Below are 21,875 nucleotides of genomic sequence, written 5' to 3' on the forward strand. Positions count from 1 at the left end.
TCATCTGTGTTTTTCAAATATTGACAGATTAATTTGAGGCAACAAAGTTTGGCTAAAATGGATATTTGCAGTATTTGTATAAAGAACCTTTAAGACTAAAAAAGGAACATGTTAGTGGTTTTCTGAAAATGTCCTCTTACTACCTGATGCATTAATTATGTAAAATAATTGGACTCCATTTTACATAGAAACTGGAAACCAAAGAGCTGAAATCGGTCGTCGGGTCCTTTTTAAAAATGAAAAATGCATAATAGTCAAACTCTAAACACATATTTAGCTTTGTATGCTTTTTCTTTTCTTTTTCCTTTATAATCGAACCCACCTCCATCCTCGTCTGAATTTTACAGACCCATCAGAGATTAAACTAGTATTTAATGCAGCAAAGTTTCAAATATACCAAACGACTGAAGCACAGCCGTGACATTCACATTCTTCACTTGTGCAAACAGACTGGCTGCTGAGTGATGACTCTGAATTACAGTCCAAACATTTACACGAGTAAGAGCTGTGAAAACCATCAGTGTGCTCCACTTCCCTTTGTCCTGTGTAGGTTTTCTGTCCTTGAGGAGGGATGCGTGTTATTCTGCTACATTTAGCTGGAAGATGCACTGAATTTATCGATATTAAAATATGTTTAACTTAATGACGACTGCAGCAGTGAGAAAAGGATCGGGACAGCTCACTGCTGTCTGTACTTTTGAGGTCCAGCATGCATGCTTTCATTGATCCTCCAGCTTTGTGTCATATTGTCTACACAAACCTGTTTGTTTGCTACCTTCACATTTGTGAAGTGTGCTAAAAATCTCCAGTTTGTCCATAATTTAATTTTCAGTGTTTACTTTAAATGTCCGGCAGCCCTGGAGTCTATTTGTTCCTTTAAGCATCGAAACGAGAAGGGCAGGGCAGATTTTGTGCGGCCTGCAGACCTGATGTGAGCTTATGTTTTTGGTGCAGTTCTCAGTGTTTGTGGCGGCTCTCCTGGCCTCTCTGTGGGGACAGTTGTGGTGATGATGCGTAATTTGAAAGTACAGATGAGCCCACTGGCTCTCTGTGGACACTGATACACTGTGGCACCCAGAAGAAAAATTAACAAATGGCCCCTTCTTTCTGGGACAGTGAACAGCTGAGTGTCCGCTGCAGAGCCGGCCTGTTTCATTTGTTTGTGTGCTGCTTAATATCTTATTTAAATCTTTAGTGGCTGAAGTAATTTTAGGATTGATTGAATATATTTACTGTTTCCTACGAGCAGCAGAGAAACTTTTTTCTATGTATGTCTGTAGTTTTATAATGTCTTGCTATAATTTTCCGGTTCCAATCTGCCGCTTGCATTTTTAGAAACCACACAGAAGGTTGAAAAAGGCTCAAACATAAAGTATCATGACCGTTTGGAAGTATTTAAACTTTTATCAAAAGTACATGGCGCTCCAAACAGGTTTTCAGGAGCCATTTAGCACCAGCAAAAGCTGTGACTAGTTCTTCCTACAAGCATCTGTTTAGCACTACTAGCTAAATAAGACACACAGGAGTGTTTTTTGTGAATGCATTACACAACAAATGTTAAAACTGTGCAGCTTGTGGGCATCACGTGGAAATGGAGGGAAAGATTTCGTCAAAAAGCGTCTAAATGTGAGTCTGTCGCCTCGGGGGTCGTAGAACAGGCTATCAGCTGGCTCGCACGCTGTACAAAAGTACCATTGTACCAGGAGAAGGTGCAGTCTATGAAGCGGCTCTTCCTTGGCACAGAGCGTTTCAGTCTGTCCATTAGCTGTAAACCCAGTTGTCGGACTGGAGTGGGTTGACTTGGATGAGGCCTGTCTAAATCACTTCAGCACATATCAGCCCAGGAACAATCTCTCCTCTGTCTGATCCTCCTGGCACCACTCCACGCTGATCCTCCCACGGTCTCCCTCTCTTATGATTATTTTATCATTTTAAATTCTTTATGCCGCATTGCCGTGGCACCGGCCCCGCTAGAGCAGAGTGACGCGTTGGCCATACAGTACATTCACACTACAGTTATTTGGACGGCGCTCCGGTGTGGCTCTGTCCCGGTCCCTCGGTTGGATTCTGCTCGTCCATTAGTGCCATCTGTGCCTTCGTGCGCCGTCTGTGAGGGCCCCGTTGACGCCAAAACGATTGGCATTTCTCTGGAACAACCAGAGGGACGGTGCCCAGAGCTTTTAGCTGCCAATGATGTGCACTTATTCTGACAAAACCAGAGAGGATGGGGGTGAGTGGAAGCAAGCAGGAGGCCTGGGCAGGAAACAGCTGCACCTACAGTACTGCTGCTTCCGGAGAGATCGCTCATCTCTGCAGCAAGAGACACATGATGCAGACTCAGAAGCTCTTTCAGGAAGTACATGTTGGCCGTCTAGCTGGTGCATTACTGAACGTAATGTGTGGCTGCATGCTCGAACAGGTACAGGAACATATCGGTGCCTTCTTACGGCTTAGCTTCATCACCAGGAGGCTGATGATGACGCTTACACCCAAAGATCATCTCGTAGAGTTCATGGAGAAAAGTGAGAGTGAACTTTCCTTTAGAATAGTTGTTTCTCGCCTCAGTGACAGCGGGTTATGTTGTATGGTTATGATTTTATTGATGGTGATAAACAAAAAATATTGAAAGTTGCACCTGCTGCATGCTGAGGGGGGAATTACTATCTATGCTGCCAGACAAAATTATCATGCATATAATTTTAAGATAGCGGCTGCGCTGTTATTGAAACTGTAAGCTGATCAGTCATCGTCGGCGTGCTTACTCGCAGAGTTCTTGAAGAAGAGAAAGTTTGTGGATTATGAAACAGTTTTGTTCATAGGTTTTCTGCAAAGTCAGGTAAATAAGGCACAGTGATCACCTGAACAGCATCTTTGGGCACAGATCTATCTGCTGAAAATCTGACATCAAGCTGCTGGAAAAAAGTTTGCTTGAAACTCGGCTCGTAAGTCCATGGCTGAAGGGGAGGATGCACCACTGTGGAGCTGTTTAATAATCTATAAACCAGATGAAAAGAATGGTGTAGGATGTGCGTGACAGTGGCCATACTGAGTGCACAGAGCAGGAAAACAAAATGAAAGAAGTGAAGAAAAACTAAGAGGACGAGCACACCGCAGCCAGGTGGGAGAGAGAGAGTGGGAACGCTGGGCGAGGGTCTTCCCCGTGTGAACACATCTGCTTCATCTGTGGGTCACAGTAAAGGGCAGAAACAGAGGGAAACTAAGGCTAGCATGGCAGTAAGACGTGCAGGAGCTCAAATGGCACTGTTATGATTATCTTGGAGCTCTACGGTTTAGATTAGTTCAGGCTCTCAGCTGGGACAGGTTCCAGATTTCCACCCCTAATCATCTCACTCACGTCTTTTTAACTCTGTTTATACTTAACTCTGCATTTAATCATTAGTTATTATTAATCTCTGTCTCTCCCCCCTCAGCAGATGACCCCCCCTCCCTGAGCCTGGTTCTGATGGAGGTTTCTTCCTGTTAAAGGGAGTTTTTCCTTCCCACTGTCACCAAGTGCTGCTCATAGGGGGTCGTTTTGACTGTTGGGTTTTCTCTGTATTATTGTAGGGTCTTTACCTACAATACAAAGCACCTTGAGGCGACTGTTTGTTGTGATTTGGTGCTACATAAATAAAATTGAATTGGATCAGGTCAGTTACAGTTCCTGTAACAGATAAATTACAGATTTATCACTAAATAAAGTCTATTGAAAGCATTTCCGGTCATTTTAAATATAATATCTAAACAGCTTTGAGTGGTGCGAAGTCTCCATGTCACTGAAAGAAGCTCTAAAAGGCGGGTACGAGCAGAGAGCACCGATGCTTTGTGTTTCTGTGGAGAAGAGTGAGCCTCACACCTCACAGGGTGGGGCTTTGTACACGTGTGCAGGTAGATCTCATATTTTGACTCCCTGTAATTGTTAGAAAATAAACTTTGAGATCTGATCAACACAGTTTGGAAGCCGAAACTTAAAAAAGAAACTGAGATTCTAAAGACGACGCAGACCAGAAAACACGACCTTTTTCTTTTCTGCTGAAATCTTCTCCTGTCTGCAAGGAATGGGAGCCAGCAAAGCTCTGACAGTCTGCAGACCATATGCTGCTGCCTGCTAGCGTAACTTTTTTACTGCAAGCTGTCACTCACTCCCTCTCTGCTCCCAGGGTCAGTCAAGTATCCATCAGAGCCCGATTTCCCATCATCCACCACTCTGTTCACAGAGAGGCAGTCAGGGCAGTGTCGCTGTTGGCACGGCGTCTCAGAGAACGGGCTTTTTAGCTGCAGATCCTGGTGACTGGATTATGAGGGTTGTCTCAGTGTATATTAGTATTATGCAGGCCCAGGTGTAGCGTAATGATAAATAATCTGCAGGACACTGTTGGATGAATTTTGCTTAATCTCCTGTGTAACATAAAGGACCGGACATCAAACTAACAGATGTGTCTGTTTAAATGAAATTATTGCTTGATTAATAACAGGTTTTTATACTGTAGCAAACATTTTCTTTGGTTTGGTTTCGAGCAATGCTCCATCTATCCTCTTTGTACCATTTGGAGACTATGAGCTCATTTAAGCTCTTCTGTAGGAAAACCAGGATGATGCTCAGATGGAAGATGGAGGAGAATAAGATGCATTGTTGTGTTAAAGAACTCTGTAGAAGGATACGTGGCTGGCCCACATCATGAGGGGCTGGGAGATCAAATCTTTGGGGATGTCCTACGGTGTTGCATTTGAACGTTGGCGGTGGAGAGTTGAGGTTCTGACGGACCCTTCATGGATTGTTGGGCTCTTTGTCGAGTTTCAGATTCTCACTGAGGGTCCACGATTACAGCCAAATATGGCAGGTTCATCGAGGATTTGTTTTTGATGTTAAGGAACCTCAACCCCGCCCAACACTGCTGGGATAAAGTGAAACTCAGATCACCCAGCATCAGTGTTGGGTTCCTCACCGGAGCAAATCCAGCAGCCAGGTTAGTCCAGAAGACAGAAAGCGGACATTAAATCAGTGCTTTATGTGTCCACATACTTTTGACCATGCAGCGTACAGACACTTATGAGCGAGTTCATGCAGGACTGTGACCCACTGCACTGTAGTGTATGCATATACACACACATCTATTAAGGCCATTAAGTGAGGACAGAAACTCTTTGCTTGGAGCTTTCCTCCTGAGTTGCTTCTTTGCCAGCTTCTTCCAAGCTTTCTGCTAAACTTTGGAGCAGCACTGAAGGGAGTTACTGTTTTTCCTCCAATGTACCTTATGTGCTTCTATAATCTTTATTCATCTCTTTACAATCAGTAGAAATGCCCGAGTTGTCAGTGAGCATCATGTATTTGGCCGAGTCTCAGGTGGCTCTGATTTCCCAGCAGGCCAGATGGCAGTGCTGTGTGGGCAGTGTGTGTGTGTGTGTGTGTGTGTGTGTGTGTGTGTGTGTGTGTGTGTGGACGAGGGGCTGTGAGAAGAGGGCCAGCAGCCTCATGGAGGGAGGATTGCTCACACTCTGGCTCTGTCCTCTGTCCCCGTGCAGCTGTGCTTCTCCGTCCAACTTGAACTTTTAATTTGTTCAATATGTGGCAGAGGACGCCGAGTAAAACAGAACACATGTCTGCTGGCTGAGGCTCGACAGGCAACCGCTCGAAGGGGAGGATGACACCGTGTGGAGCTGTTTCTTAACGTGTCGGAGTCTGCTGCTTCCGGAAGATCCTGGATTTCATAAGGGAATAGTTCACACCTTTTTTTTCATGTGTGTTTGCTTCCTTGTACTTGGGATGAAACCAACACTATAGAAACACACAGGGTGGCTGCGCGTTCTTTGAAAGCCTTCAGCGTTTACTAATAAAAAAGTATGAATAGGTCTAAAAGTTACCGGATGAAGTCAGTGTGAGTTTAGACATGGATCACAAAGGTTTAAACTAAGTTAATGTAACTGTAGGAACAACAGCATGATTAACAGCATGATCACATGATTAAGATTTGTCTGTTTTTGATGTTTTGTTTATGGGCAGATTATTAAAACTAAGCAGCTTACAGCCCTGAAGATCTTAATTTTATTTTTTATAAGGGCCTCAGAAAAATATTGACAGGTGCTTTGATCCTGGAACATGTGTGCAGTCAGCTACAGGTAGAGATACTGTCACCTGGTATTCTTTTGATACATCATTGTGTGTGTGTGTGTGTGTGTGTGTGTGTGTGTGTGTGTGTGTGTGTGTGTGTGTGTGTGTGTGTGTCTGTGTGTGTGTGTGTGTGTGTGTGTGTGTGTGTGTCTGTGTGTGTGTGTGTCTGTGTGTCTGCGTGTGTGTGGTTGTGTGTGTGTGTGTGTGTGTGTGTGTGTGTGTGTCTGTGTGTGTCTGTGTGTGTGTGTGTGTCTGTGTGTGTCTGCGTGTGTGTGTGTGTCTGAGTGTGTCTGCGTGTGTGTGTGTGTCTGTGTGTGTGTGTGTGTGTGTGTGTGTGTGTGTGCAGATGTGAGGACATGCTTTGCGTTGCTCTTTCAGAGTTTTGTCCCTGAAACGTGATGATTGTCAGTTTGGAGGCTCCTGGATCTGTTCCGTGGTTACTGTTTCTGCACCGCTTGTGCTGTAAAGCTGCAGCAGGTGTGTAACAGCCTCATGAAAGAGGAAAAACGTGCAGGTGTCAAATTATGACTTCTTCTTATCTAATACAAAACAAACGAATGACAGCAGAGCGGTCCTGGTTTAAAGCACAAACATGATCAGTGATGTGTAGGTCCACTAACTCTGAGAGACTCTGGACCAGCGATGGTCACGATTCTGGAATACTAAAATAGTCCTTAGATTATTGAAAATCTAATAGTTTATGATGTCATTATTTATCCCTGATGTTACCAGCAGCAGGTAGTGTGTCCTGCACCTTAACACAGCAAACTGAAGAACACAGTAACTGCTGGTCGGTGGGCGGAGTCACATGTGGAGCAGTCAGATTTGATTTTCCTGCATAAACAGGAGAAACATGAAAATGTGAAAATGAGGTCCTCTGCAAACTCTGCCAGCTAACACGAGCTACGACAAACACGCACTTTAATTTGAGAGAATGATTCAGTTCAATGCAGTTTTATATATATATATAGCCCCAAATCACAGCAGTTGGCTCAAAGCACTTTCTATTGTATTGTCTTGTAAGGTGAAGACCCTGCAGTGATACAGGATAATGTTTCCTCACAGCACAGTGAAATCGTTCCCACTGAATATCAAATAGCAGCTTCTGGGGGGGCTCCTGTGGTTTGTGGCTCCAGGACGTTGGCGGCTGATCCTCTGTCTTCTCTGGGTTGAGGCCTCCATGGACCAAGTGTTGTTCTGGTGCATCCCACAGAGGTTCAGCTGAGTCGGAGTATGATGGAGCTGCAGACAGCAGCTAGTTGTGTTGCCGGTGGTTGTCCTGAGCAGTTGTGTCGGGGCGCATTGTCCACCTGCCGTCCCGGAGTGCTGTGACGGAGGCGGGTGTTATGTGTCAAAGTAATATGCCCACGAATGCCAGGATACAAAGTTTCCCAGCAGAACGTTGCAGCGTTTCCCACACAGGCTGCGGCCACTCGAGGACATTTCACAATTTACTGAACAATGTCCTCGCTTTGATTTTGACGGTGAAGCTGCCGATGAGCCGAGCAGGGACGCTGCTGATCTCTGGTCCCACAGTGGGACTGCAGCTTCACCGTGCTGAGCTGCAGAGCCAGAAGGAAACCAGCTGATGGCTGAGGTGGTGTCTGCTCATTGTTGCCTTGTTATTTATTGATGCTAACGATTGAAGCATTTAACGTTCGGGTGCACATGCTTCAGTGACAGTCTGAGGCAAATGCTGTGGCTTTGGGACAAGAAGGTGGTTCCCTCGTCGGTGGTTTTCATGTGGTGGATGATGGATGGATGCATCATTTTGTTATAAACACCTACACACACTACATTAAAACAATCTGGCATTTGTATTTCACATTCCCACTTAGTGTGTTTTAATGCAGCTTCATTTGTGCATGCAGATTCTGACAGTATTAGAAGTATTGCTCTCAGGCTTGTTGGGGGTGCGAGTCCAAACCTGCGTCAGGAAGGACTCGGTGCTCAGGTAGAAACAGTCCACCTGTGGCCGCTGTAATAGAAGGGCAGCACATATAGCTGTGCACGAGTATGAATTTGCTGCTCAGCTTATTAACATTTTGTCTCAACCAGAGACAAGTGTTGGAATAATGAGTGATGAGTGTTGCTGTTGGATTAAGTAAGCCCTGGATTAACTAAGCTACTGTATACGCTGCAAAGCCCTAATGTGGAAAAAAGTCTCTGTTCTGGTAATAAAATCTTTCAAAGCCTGTAGCTTATCACTGCAAAATAAGCATCTTGCAACTGGATTACAACTCTCATGCTTGCAAGTGTTTTCACACTACAGTCCAGATGGGAGATTCGTTCTGTAACCTAAATGGATTCTTCTTTTTGAGCATTTTTTTCTCTTTGATATTGTAAATGTGACAAACTATACAATCAATTAATACTCGCAGCCAATACAAACATTTGGAAAGCAGCTAATTCTCCATCAGCTGTGTTTATCTCCCAAAAACGCCGATGGAAAAACATTTCAAACTTGTTCTGACAGACACAAGTTTTTGTTTAGCTTATGAATAATGGATGCTTTTATAAGTTATTTACTTCATTAGTGCTGGAACATCAGCAGAGCTTTGAGTTACTCCAGCCGACCTGCGAGTTCTCCAGGTGAAGCCGCTCCACGTTTGGGCGTCTTTACTGAATCCCTCAGATTCATAATACTTTCCATTTCTTTGGTGAAATAAAAGCGGTGTCCGCAGCTGTGCCGGCTTACTGACAAACATTTCAGAGGCTTCAGAGTCATCTGTGTCCGTGCCAATAACACTCACGTAGGACCTGAATGACTGAGTGCAGATGTTGCAGTGTACACACACATTATGAAAGCCAGTGAGCTAAAGCCAATGCTTTCTGAGGTTATGTGACATCTCTGGAAGAGTTTACTCAACCTTAAAGCCTCTGTTGGCTCGAGTCATCTCTTCCCCGAGTCCTACTCTATATAGATTCACACGTTAATGTCCCTGTGAGGGAGTGTGCTGATCTCAGCCGTCCAGCACGGTCTATGCATGAATATATGCAAACAGACAGAGCTACCTACGGTACAAAACCCAGTGTTACATCCAAGTGTCCCACACGGTCATTAAAATGTACTTTAAAAACAGGACGCCTGAATGTGTGTGGAAACCAAACCTTTGTCCTCGTGGAAGCATCTGCAAACTTAAACGATGCTGCACCACTAATCCTCCAGAATAAGATTAAAGCGATCAAACCAGCGAAGCATAAAGGGAGAACATTTTCACTGACGTTAGGGAAGAAGGAGCAGTTTGGGCTTTACAGAGAGGTGCAGACATGGTTACCTGGATATGAAATAAGAGTGCTGTGCAGGTTACGCCTCACCCAGACACGTGGCAGCCAGTCTGTAGTTGTGAAAATGCACCACTCAGGTTCAAATACTCCCTCTGAGATCCCCGTTAGCTTATTGAAGCTTTATGATTATCACATAAAAACATCTCAGAGGTTTTAATTCGGCACTGACAGTTTGCTGAATCTCACAACCTCGTGCTGCAGAGATCTTCAGAGAGTTGTGGAGGACTCGAGCTACTCAGGGTGTGAACGCTGCGAGATATGAGAGTCAAAATCACACACACACACACACACGTTCACTTCTGGAGCTCTGCCTCAAGTAACAAGCCAACAGTCCAAGTGACAAACATGCTGTCTGAGGACTGGACGAGCGTGGACCTCTGCAGCTCCTCTCCACAAGCTGTGAGGGCCTTCAACACGGCTTCAGCTCCAGTCACATTATTATTCTCACACCTGTGGACGTTTATTCCTCGTGCTCAGACTTTGAGAGTAAACGGTGCATCAGTGCTTCAGTTATTTTATAGGAATTTAGCTCTGCGGTAGGTTCAGCCGGCTGCTGCAGCATCCATTTTTCTTCAGTTATGTGGACAAATTAGAGAAACCTTTGCTGTTTCTGACATGCATAGAGCATACAGAGTTATCCCGACCATAAGCAACTCTGTCATTTATGTCATAGATTTATTTAGTATTTGTTGCAGTCAGTGGGGTGCCTTATTATTAATCACAGTCTTGATTTGGATTTGATGACCCCCCGCCCCCTCCTCTTGTCTCTTCACCTCTCCATCTCCCCACCTGACTCATCCGACCGTCTATCTGCAGTCACGCTCGCGTCCGTCTGATGAGATCTCACTGACACGCCGTGCTGACATATTCAGACTATTGTTCTGCTGCTCCGGGTGGCACAGGTGGGCCTCCATCTCTCCAACATGGCCCGGTTACAAAACGGCGCTCCCTGCCAAGTCAGGCCCCGTTCATCCGGGAACAGGGGAACTGGAATGGGTTTGACCGTATTGTGCTGCACCTGCTTCACCCTCGCACCATATCCCCCTGCTTCTCCTGCCATTCTGCCACTGCAGAGAACACTCCTTCCCTCACAAGCCCCCGCGACGTAAAACCCGTAAAATCCACTGAACTTAGCCGCTCTGATGGCCGCGGCCAAAACAGCATCTGATGTGCCTTATTTGTTGACTGTGTGAGATTAGTTGCAGAGGGTACACGTCGAGGGGCTTATCATGCAGAGATGGAGCAAAGCCCCCACCCCTCCACCAAACACCCACCAGCCTTGCCAAATAATGAGAAATGGAAGCATCTCCAGCTTGTCTAAAGCCCTTGTCACAGTCGGTCCGTGCACACTTCTGCTCCCGAGCCAGACTGTAGAGCAGATACTGTAAGAGCTCCGGCTGCAGAGGAACTGGCTGCTGAGCTCCACATTCAGCAGGCAGCTCAGGAGCCAAAGTCCTGGTCATTTTTGTCCATAATGCCTCAGTAGGAAGCATCCACCTGGACAGTGCGAGGCCTGTATGTGTAAGAATGTGCTTTTGTTTCCTCAGACAGAGAAAGAAGAAGCAAACACATGCACATGTCAGCTCTGGAAATGAACCTCAAAACTTTTCAGCTGCTTCTGAGATTCAAAGTAGAAGTAAAATCATTTTTCCAGCTTCCCTCCCTGCAGACGAGTGCAGCCTGCACGCTTTCTGTCTGTAAACACATACATTTCACAAGGGTTAAGTTTACAGCTTAGTTTCTTAAAAAAATATGATGTATGAGTGATCGTATTAGTGATGGACTTATAGAAGCATTCACACAGGCAGAGCAGGCCCAGCTTAGACCTCTGAAACCTAAAGGGTCCAAAATGTGCTGCTGGGATTGTTGAATCCGTGAAGTGACTAATTCCCAAACTCCCAGTTCGTTCCCTCCTAAAAATCACAAAATCAGTTTAAAATCAGGAATAATTCACGTGCACTGGATTTTCCTGCTGACTCTCCTTTCATGCAGTAATCGGATTTCTCTCTTACGTCTTGGTCTGTGTTTGAACCAGCTGCCTCCCAGAGGGCATGAGCTTCGCATAATAAAGGATCAGTTCGGCCAAATGACATGAAAGAGCTATTTGAGTTTAAACCAAAAAACTCAGAGCTACTTTAACCCCCCCAAATAACTGCTGGTGAGAAGATTAGCTGATAGGACACTCCTAATAATTTACAGTGAGTCAAAGGGAAATTTCTCAGCTAGCATTAATGAATGAAGTATCATTAAACACCTGAATGATGCTGGAATCAGGTGAAAGGAAGCAGACAAAGAGAGAGGAGGCTCGTGCAGGCAGGGATGTGATGGACTGCTGGGATTCGCTGTGCGAGAGCTCCCTCTTGGTGCCAGTCAGCCTACTGTTAGTGAGCAGGGTGCTGCTGCACAATGAGGCTGAGGCAGCTACACACACACACACAAGTTAGAACAGTGTAGAAGGAAGCCTGAGATCGGCTGCATTCAAAAAGAAAGTGCTGCTGCAGGTTCATTCGATTGAAGCTGTTTAAATACACTGTGTGTGTGTGTGTGTGTGTGTGTGTGTGTGTGTGTGTGTGTGTGTGTGTGTGTGTGTGTGTGTGTGTGTGTGTGTGTGTGTGTGTGTGTGTGTGTTTAATCTTCCTCATGTTTGTTTATTTTGTCTTTGTGGGTGGGCTGTGTTTAGAGACCAAAATAAATATTTAGTAATTTCATTAAATTGTATTTAATATTTTAATTATTTTGGAGTTTGTGTCATACTTTATTTATTTTTTATTTAATATCACAAACCTAAAAATAATTTTTCACATAAACCTGATTATGTAAATTCTGTTATTTCTGGATTAGATGATTAATTTAATATCAAGAAATTAAAAAATGTCTCATTTATTTGAAAAACTGCATTTTGAATTTGTTTTAATGCTTGCGTGTGTGTGTGTGTGTGTGTGTGTGTGTGTGTGTGTGTGTGTGTGTTTCAGGGCCGGTGTATTAATTTCAGCCGTGTGCAGCAGCAGTAAACGGAGGCCGACTGCAGGAGAAGAAGAGCTGCTGTCTGCTGATCGCTGTGGATGAGAGAAGAACTCGGGTCGTTCTCAGAGACGTAATCCTGCAGCTAAAACCACTATCTGTCCACTCTGTGCTCACAGTTTCCCCTCTGGCTCTTCTGCCCTTCATTTTCATTCATTAAGTTATTTGTAAGTTTTCCTTAAACCAAATCTTTTCATTAAAACAGCCAAAGCACGAGTGCAGCACGCCCCAGAACTTAGCACTCAGACTCGGTTAGCTTTTCATGCGCACCAAAGGCTTAACATATTCTGACCATATTGTAGCTTCTGTGAAAAACCTCATTTCATGGACACAGACGGAAGCGATCTAAAAAAAAAGAAAGAAAGGGGCTGTTTGCCGTTGGCGTGGAAGTGGGAATAATCCCAGTGGGCCTCACGAGTGCAGAAGTCCGCTGCCTTTTGGCAATGTCTCATCACGACTGCTCTCCAACTTCAGCAGTGCTGGATGCCTGGCGGCTGCCCTTTGACTGGCTTATCTTGTCATTTTAACACTGAGAAGTGCACACGCATGACAAATTGTAGACAGGGTGCCCCAAGGTATTGGAAGGCACCAAGACTTTGCCCTTTAGTTTTTTTTTTTAATACACCTTCTTTCATTATGCGCTCGGGACAAGAAAATTAATAGAGCGTTATTCGACCGCGGGACAGCCTCCTGACCAGGCTGATCTCCAGCTAGGTTTGAGGGATTGATGCCTTTAAGACCTTGACATGGTGCTTGGTGTTTTTTGCCCCTGTTTTCAGTTCAGTCTGCTCCCTGCTCAGTAAGGCGTAGCACATCACAAACCATAAACAGTCCTATCAGTCCACACTTTTAAGATATAGATACGGCCGCCTCGACACTCCTCCGCTCTCGTCTCAGTTCTCCAAGGGCTCCCGAGCGGCGTCACATCTCACTAGTTCTCTCAGCACCGGAATATCAAAGTTTAATTAAAATAATTAAAGGCAACAGCAAGCAGCAGCCTGTGAAGACTCGGCTGTCTGTTTTTTATGCCTTTTGACATTGAATGACCTATTACGGCGTTATTCACAGCAAAAAAGAGGACACCGTCCACGGTGACGCTGCACCGCGTCCAAAACGCAAACCCAAAGCAGCGGATGCGATGGACGGATAAGTATTGTTCATTTCCAGAAATTATTTCTCCCCCCTCCCTCCCTCCCTCCACCCCAACCCAAAAAGCAAGGGATATGTATTTATATATATTGTGGATTTCTCAAGCGCGCTGTCATGACGCCAATCCCAAATGATGTTAGTGTGAGCGGAAACACTGTGGGGGAGGAAAGGGGGCAGCAGCTGAAGAAAAAGGCTCGAATGATCCAGTCACTTTGGATACCGTACTTCACATGCAAAATGGATATTCGAGTCGAAACCTGACAAAGCATGCCGGCTTTGACGGGAAGCGGTATAGACAATGACCAGTGGCTGGGTCAGTGGGATGTCTCTGTGCAAGCAGGGAAGCTTATCAAATGACACTAAAAATAAGTTCAACAACCATCAAGTTTGAGGGGGAATGGGCGAGCGTCTCACAGTCGGCGGGCACAAGGGTGCGCGAGGCGGGCGGCGAGCAGCACGCCGGCCTAATTATTCCTTTGTTTCCTCCCCGTCCCGATCGGACGGACATAAATAATTCCAAATCAAATCCTCGGGGTGCGCTGGTATTTATGTTCGACTTAAACGCTTTTAGCCTCTTGCATAATTTTGCAGGCTGACATTTAATAGGCTCATCAGGCTGTGGACGTGCAGGGGACGAAGACATTTCAGCACTTAGATCTCGTCTTCTTCATGTTCCAACCAGGAGCGCAGGAATATTATCCTCCAAACTAATGAGATATTTACATAGCAGTCACAACACGGCTCATCCTGCTTACAGCACGTCACCGCTGCATCCTCGCCGCGCATCACACACTCCAGTATGTTAGCAGCCATTGTTGTACATTTACAGATGAATCAGCTGGCTCCGCTCTGTAAATCTTTATGAATCAAAGTATTTTTACTTATTTTTGTCCACTTTTACCAAGTTCTGGCTTCAGTTTGATATGCATGCACAACTTTCTGTATCGCCTCATTTCATGTGCACAATTGTAATTTATCTTTTTAATAATATCTTTACGTTTGTGTCTTTTTATATTCACGTAGCACCTTAAAGACCAGGTTCGGCTCACACCGGCTGTACGTGTGCGAGCCGCAACCCAAAATACCAAAAAACATTTTTTTTTTCAAAGCTTTCTGAGTTTTGCACTGTTTTTGTTTCTAATCAAATCATTTCTGTGTTACACTGTGTCAAATATACATTCAACAACAAAAAGTGAGCAGTGTGTTTCTCCTGTTCCTCTTTTTAACACGTGTGCTGGTGGGGATGGACACGCTGAAGGCTAGCTTTAATTGGGCCCTTACAGATTTATAGGGCCCGACAGGGAACGTGATTATACAGAGTGTGTGTGGACAGAGGAGTGGACAGTGTGCAGCCTCTCCCCCTGTGAAGTCAGTCACCGGAGGCACCGCACGCACACACACACACACACACACACACACACACACACACACACACACACACACACAGATCCCTTCAAGGTCTTCAGCGCCCCAAAAATGAGGTCTTGCATTTAGTAAAAAATATGCACTCGTACACCTTCTGCTTTATCCACATTTGCATGCTGTGACAAGATGCCAGCTGAGGTGTGTGTGTGTGTGTGTGTGTGTGTGTGTGTGTGTGTGTGTGTGTGTGTGTGTGTGTGTGTGTGTGTGTGCGCGTATATACAATAACCTCTCCGCCATGTTGAGGAAGGAAAAGTGATTTATTGTGTCATAAAGACCCATTTTTCCTTTGTTTACATGTTTCACTCATGAGCAGATTTTAGTGTCCTTTCTCTGCATGTTCAGTTCAGTTTTCAAATATTGCTATAATATATATATATATATATATATATATAGATATATATATCTATATATATATATATATATATCTATATCTATATATATATATATATATATATATATATAGATATAGATATCTATATAGATATATATAGAAAGAGAGAGAGAGAGGTTTCTTTGTTGCTTTGAGGAATAAATGAGCAGCAGCAGCAGCAGCAGTTGAACTCTGTGGTCACTAAACTGAAATCACAGCTGGCTCAACCTGATTCAAAACATTTTTTTAATAGTTTCACTTTTTTTCAGCAAACTTGAACACAATAAATAAATAAAGTTTTGAATGTGCAGAAAATGTCTGCAGGGATTAAGCATAAAACATGTGTGTAAAGTGTTGTGATGGGGTCACAGCTGTGGCTCCGTTTGTGTAAAACTACAAACATGGACGCCGTGGACTCTTTAAACACCTGAAGTACTCGAGCAGGGTCAGCTGAGTGATCGCTCAGTTTATCAGTGAGCGTCTTCAAAGAGTCCCTTTCAAACTGAAACTAACAGGATTAAGACTAATTAACACTGATTTTAATTCATCTACATGTTATTACATTAAAAAAGTTATTATATCTCATAAAGCTTACAACATCAGATTAACTGTACTGATCCCACACAAAGGAATTTCAGTGTTCAGAAGAATTAAGTATCTGATGATACCACTGAGGAGCAAACTGCATAATCAGTCATTAAAAATCCTGAAGCACACACACACACACACTTACATTATCACAACAGACACACACATGTTGGCTTTGTTGGAGCAGTAAAATAAGAGTCACAGTCTGGGCTACAGTCAGACATCGATACGCAGCCCCAAAGGTCAGAGGCTTCCTTTGTGTGTCTGTGGTCCACATGCAGCACCATTCAGTCATGAACTGAATGAGGAGACTTTAGTTCAGCCAGCGTTTAGACAACATTAGAAATCCTAAGAACGAACTCTGCAGACATCAGCTCGGCTGCTCTGAGATCAGCAGCTGCAGGAAACACTCGGTGCTGCTTTGACTCCAGTCTTCCTCCCACCAAAGTCCACAGCCTGAAGTCTTCCACGGGTTCTTCACTCTGGGCTTCTGGAGGGTCGGCCTCTGACTGTGACTGCACACATGAACGTTCACTCACATATTTGGATTCAACACATTCAAAATGAAGGAATTCATTAAAAGCAAAACGGTGGCAGATAATCAGCCTTGAATAAACCAGCTGGTGGTCATAATTAACTGCGAGTGAAGGTGTGATGCTGTTCATAATTATAGATTTTTGTATTTTCATTGAATGAATTTTGTAGAAGAAGAATTATTTTAAATGTGTCTTAGCCTGGATGTGCCTGATCACTGATCAGTGCAAAAACTGAAATATGTGGATGATACGTGGACACGTGCGGCTGCTTCAGGCACGATGCACTTCTGTCATTTGAAATTTTCCAAACACAGTTTTAGAAACTTTCTTTCTTCATGCATTTTGCATTTAATCTTTTTTTCCTCAGTGTGTGTTACTGGAAGCTGTGCGTGAAAATGTGCGACTGAGTCTGAGGAGAGATGAAGAGTTTGTAGCAGCTGAATCGGTCTGCAGTGATGAGGCGCTCAGAGCGACCAACAAGATCTGAGAGAGTTTTTTATGATTGATTATCTGCAGGATGAGGATGTGTGTGTGTGTGTGTGTGTCTTAAATAAAAAGAATAAAACACATAAATGAAAACACACACACACACAGCAACCACTCCGATGCCGAGTTTATCTCCCAAAAACTCTGTTTTATTGCCTCCACTGAAGCTGCTTTATATACCATGCTGTCATTCAAGCTTATACATCATGTGCTATGTAAATGGACTCGGTGCATATGAACACACTGCTATACTAGAACAAACAAAATAGTTTGGAGATGAAAAGACATCTGAGAGGAGCATAAAGCAGCCGATTTACCCAAAAGATGTCATGTGTTTAAAGAAGCTTAGACGCTGCACATATTCTTGATTTTAGCAGGAGAGAAATTCACAAATGTATTACAAAACAGAAACATGCAGAGCTGCAGAAGAGAAATGAATTGTGATGGTATTTCTCTGAGTGAAAGTTCCCTGCAGCAGCGCGTGGCTGTATTTCAGATGGAAGCTAACATGGTGCTTGGAATAAAAGTGGCACATGAGGACAGCAGCATCCGAAGGTCTTTGCATTCTTCTATTTTTATATTAGCGCTCACAGCCAAGAAAACAGCAAGCAAACTCCTAAATCCATCCTGATCTATGCCACAAGGTTCTGTTTTCGCAATTTGATGGAGGGGGCTTAGCTGCCATAAAATTTCAACCTCCACTTCCCCTGATAAAGTTTCTCTGGCAGGCAGTGAACGGACTTAAGCAGCTGTTGCCCCCCGAAAGCCCGTCTGGCTTCCCAGGTTATCCAGATTTGCACAGTTGTCTCTGAAATTTGGGTAACTGTGGGATCAAATGCTGCAGCGCCGTACAGCCGCTAACCTTTCAAAGCCTGAGCACAGACCCCGTCAGATCCAGAGGGCCGCCCATCCGCCCTAAGAACAGCTTGTTAGAGTTGACACTTGATTTTATGCATTGTATTTCCGAGAGCATTACCACTAAATCCCCTTCTCAGGCGATACGGAGGGCTGCTGTTCACTGACGGCTATGGAAAATGCAGGTGGGAGGATTAGGAGAGCTTGACGGTTTGGGATTTCAGAGCTTTATCTTGATGCTCTTTCTGTGAGCTTGCTGTGAATTTTAAAGCTCAATATACTATATATGCTGATACAGATTTAGGACTCCTGTAAGATGATTAGACTGAGCGTCAGTAATGGTGTACATTTATTTCAAGAGAGCAGCAAAGTGGTGGAAAGCCACATATATGTGGTGGAAACGATCATAATGAAGAGAAGACCGTATGTTTCAGTGAATGTGGAAAACTGAGACACTGACTCAATCATCAATCATTTTTTACATACATTTAAACTGTATAAAAATGATGCATTATGACAGTAAGGGCCAGTGAGGTGTCAGTGAGGCACCCAAGGGCCACAGTCTTAAAAGTGAAGCCATTATTTGGAACCAGCAGGGGGTGCTCTGCAGATGTCCGATTACATAGAAGTCTATGGAAAAATGGCCCTGCTGCTCCCTTAATGTCTGACTCTGGTAAACAGTTTTCCGAGGACTTCGTGGTCCAAACAGGATCTGAGTCGCGGCGTGCCTACCATCTGATCGATCAGTCACTGCTGTGTGAGCCTGCAGGCTCTCTCGTGTTTGCAGTCTCTTCTGTCCTGACATTTGCTAACAGAACACCAAAATGGAGTCAGGTGTGCCGCCCGGTTTCAAAAAGCTACAATGGCATCAACCATCACGCTCAGCTTCAGGCTTCAATCACAGCAACAGCTGATGTCAGCGGCAATTTCTACCTTTCAGAAGCATTCAGTGGTCTGTGGATGCACCTTGCTAACTTAGCTTGTTAGCATTAGCTGATAACACAGTACTTCACATTTTCCTTCATCTCAGGCTCCAAAAATGGGATTCCAGACACCAGTGGGTAATATTAAGGTGTCTTTGTGCCTGCAGACAGCCTGTGGGTTCACTGAGTTTTATCTTGCATTATTTTGCACCTCTAATACGGTTAAAAATATGTGTTGGTACCAAAATGGTTGGACACGCATGCAGCCCTGTGACTTCCTGCATATCAGACTTTAAAGGACACTGAAAGCTGAACAGATTTGTTGATCAGATCAGCGGCGTGTGAAGTTCCTGTAACGGGCGTTTGTACATTAACAGCACAGGTATCTGAACAGTTTAGAAGTCTGGAAACATTTTGATGCTGTTCTGTTGGCTCATCTCTAAAAAGCTGAAATGTGATGTGAGGGGCTGAGCAGGAAACCCTGTCATGATAAATGCTGAGACTCTGGCAGCGGTGAGTGCATTACCTACATGTTGGTTTTATTTAAATGACGTGTGAAATAGTTTTTGAAGCCATTCCTAAATGAACAGATGGTAAACACATGCAAAAGGTTACAGATACCATTTCTGCACTTTGTTTCCCACCTACTGCTACTGATGTGCAAAAAAAAAAAACAGCTCTTTTCACAGGAGCCGGTGTTTGCACCTACATTTGAGCTGTGCTACATGAAGCTCCTGCTAGCTATGAAATAATGATGGCACAATATGTGTGTTGAAGCTCCACGGGGGCATATGTTGAGTCAGACGGCCAGAGAGAGATCACCTGTCCGGCCGGAGGGGTCGGCAGGCCGTCTGGAGCCTGATAATGATAAACCTCCAACATACTGGCTGTCAGCTCATGGCAGGTCTTCTCTGAGCAGCAGATCCACGCAGGCAGCCGCGGTCGCTTCTGCTCCACGTCTGAACCCATATTGACCCACTACCCGAACTGATGGATGGCCCTCTGAGCCAATCGTGCGAGGCCGTGGGAGCCCGGGCTGACCCAACGGGGGTGGAGCTGCGGCAGACCCGGGTCGAGTCACCTTGCCAGCAGCGCTCTGCGTTGAGCTTTAATGAAGGCAGAGGGGAACATTGGCTGGAGGTGTTTGTATGTAATCATGTCACATTTCCAAAGAGGCAGAAGAGGCAGCAGATCGCCTCTGACTTCTCCAGCAGATGTTTGGAAATGGTGCTAATGTAGTGGATTATGTCTGTGGGTGAGCACGCAGTGAGAAGCTCTGATACTAACGAGAACTGAGTTAACTTTGGAGAAACATGCTTTTGATTTCCTGCTGAAGGAAATACATGAGGTAAGCTTCACGGTGCCGGTCCCTGCAGTCTGATGGGTTTGGCTTGTCTCACTGATACATTACACTTGTTGGCTTTGTGAACGTGGACGTAATTTTTTCCATTATACACAATAAATTATGCTGCAACACGATGATGTCATTATTTCTTATTGAATGAACGGGTTATTGTGTGTTGGGTGTGTTAAAGCACATGCAGGAGGACAGGTGAAGACTAACTGTGTGCTTTCCTTTGTGTCTCGTCCTTTTTGTGTTATTTTCTTCCTTGTCATGTTTAGTAATCATCTCTCAGTTTGGTTTTACTTCCTGTTTTTCCTTCCTTGTGATCGTCAGCCCTGCCTTCTCTGTTTTCCCTGTAGATGATCTTCCTGTTTTATAATTAGCTCTGTGTGTGTGTGTGTGTGTGTGTGTGTGTGTGTGTGTGTGTGTGTGTGTGTGTGTGTGTGTGTGTGTGTGTGTGTGTGTGTGTGTTGTTTTGTCTTCTCTTTGTTTCCGTCGGTGTGTTTTGGTGTCTCTGGTTTTTGCCCAGTTTCTGCTACTTTAGTAATCAGCTCTCGATGAAGCTCATTCTGCCCCATTATTGTTCCTTCTGCCTCTGAACTGATCCTCACACATGCTCCATAACACATATACACAATGTCACCTGAATGTCTGCATGTTCAGTAATCCAGGTAAGGACATCCCGGAAAGTTGATTCAGTTCCTCTGGATACAACGTCTTGAGTGGGAGAAACTTCTTCAATCTCAGCTGACTGCATTTCAATGAGGAGAGATCATCAGGAGGAACTGAACATATGAACATAACTCATATACAGAATTCAATTAAGCTATCTGGAGATTAGACTCTGATGACCCATCATGGTGGAACGGAGACCCAGCTGTGATGGGAATTAGGGCAGGACCCCTGGAGTTTAGACGCTGGCAGTGGTGAAGATAAAGATGGAGGCTTGGATGGAGATGGGGAGGAGGTGGGCTGCATTAGTCCACCACTGACAGGTAAGTAAGTGGTGAGATTCAAAGTACCCAGAGTGGAGGCTGATTGGCTTGAAGAAGGTGGGCAGAAAGATGATTGGATGAGAGCAGTGATGTCAGCTGTGAGAGTTTGACAGCGTGCCACTCACTCAGGAGAGCAGAGGAGCCTCCTGCTTCTGTCCTGCTGATAAGGCTGGGACTGAAGAAGTCACTTGGATGAGTGACAGCATGTCAGATAAAGACATCAATGTGAAATCAAAGATCCAGGCAGAAGGCTGGAATGATGACCTATCCAAGCATCCAGACAGGAGACAATGCCACAACATAACTAGTAAAAACACTCCTACGGTCGTGGGTACGTGTCAGTCACAAGGTAGGCCTGCCCCAAAGCATACGTCTCTTTGTCTACCTTTTTTAATCCAGTGGGAATCATTATTTACAAAATGAAAACCACTTTCATGAATATGATTTGAAATTAGCAACTGGGGCCATAAACCCATCAGGAAAGTGTTTACCGATGTCGCAGATCAAGTGAGCTCCCATAGACTTTCATACAATCAGACTTGTTATTGAAACAAAGAGTCGTCCTCTGCTGGCCATTAGAAAGAATGCAGCTTCATGCACGTTCACAGTAGCATAACTATGGAGAAACTCAGAATAGCCCAGGCTGACCAATCAGAAGTCTTGTTGACTCTATTTGGTGTTAGCCACCACCTTGTTTTGCACATTAGGTGCAGGGATATGCAGATCGCACTGCAGCAGAAGTAGCTCTCTAATTCATTTGAATGGAGCCAGATAGCTACTACATG

General features: G+C 44.6%; 1 protein-coding gene across 1 annotated transcript in view; it reads left to right on the top strand.

Moving 5' to 3' along the window:
• antxr2a (ANTXR cell adhesion molecule 2a) overlaps nt 1-14,759 on the top strand; it is an 82,085-nt gene extending 67,326 nt beyond the window's left edge. The window contains exon 17 of the mRNA XM_030723516.1: nt 12,370-14,759. Coding sequence (XP_030579376.1) covers nt 12,370-12,408 — 39 coding nt within the window. The 3' untranslated portion in view covers nt 12,409-14,759. The remainder of the gene's footprint in view (nt 1-12,369) is intronic.
• Nucleotides 14,760-21,875: the final 7,116 nt, after the last annotated feature.

This window comes from Archocentrus centrarchus, unplaced genomic scaffold (genome assembly GCF_007364275.1).
Source record: "Archocentrus centrarchus isolate MPI-CPG fArcCen1 unplaced genomic scaffold, fArcCen1 scaffold_26_ctg1, whole genome shotgun sequence".
NCBI lineage: Eukaryota > Metazoa > Chordata > Actinopteri > Cichliformes > Cichlidae > Archocentrus > Archocentrus centrarchus.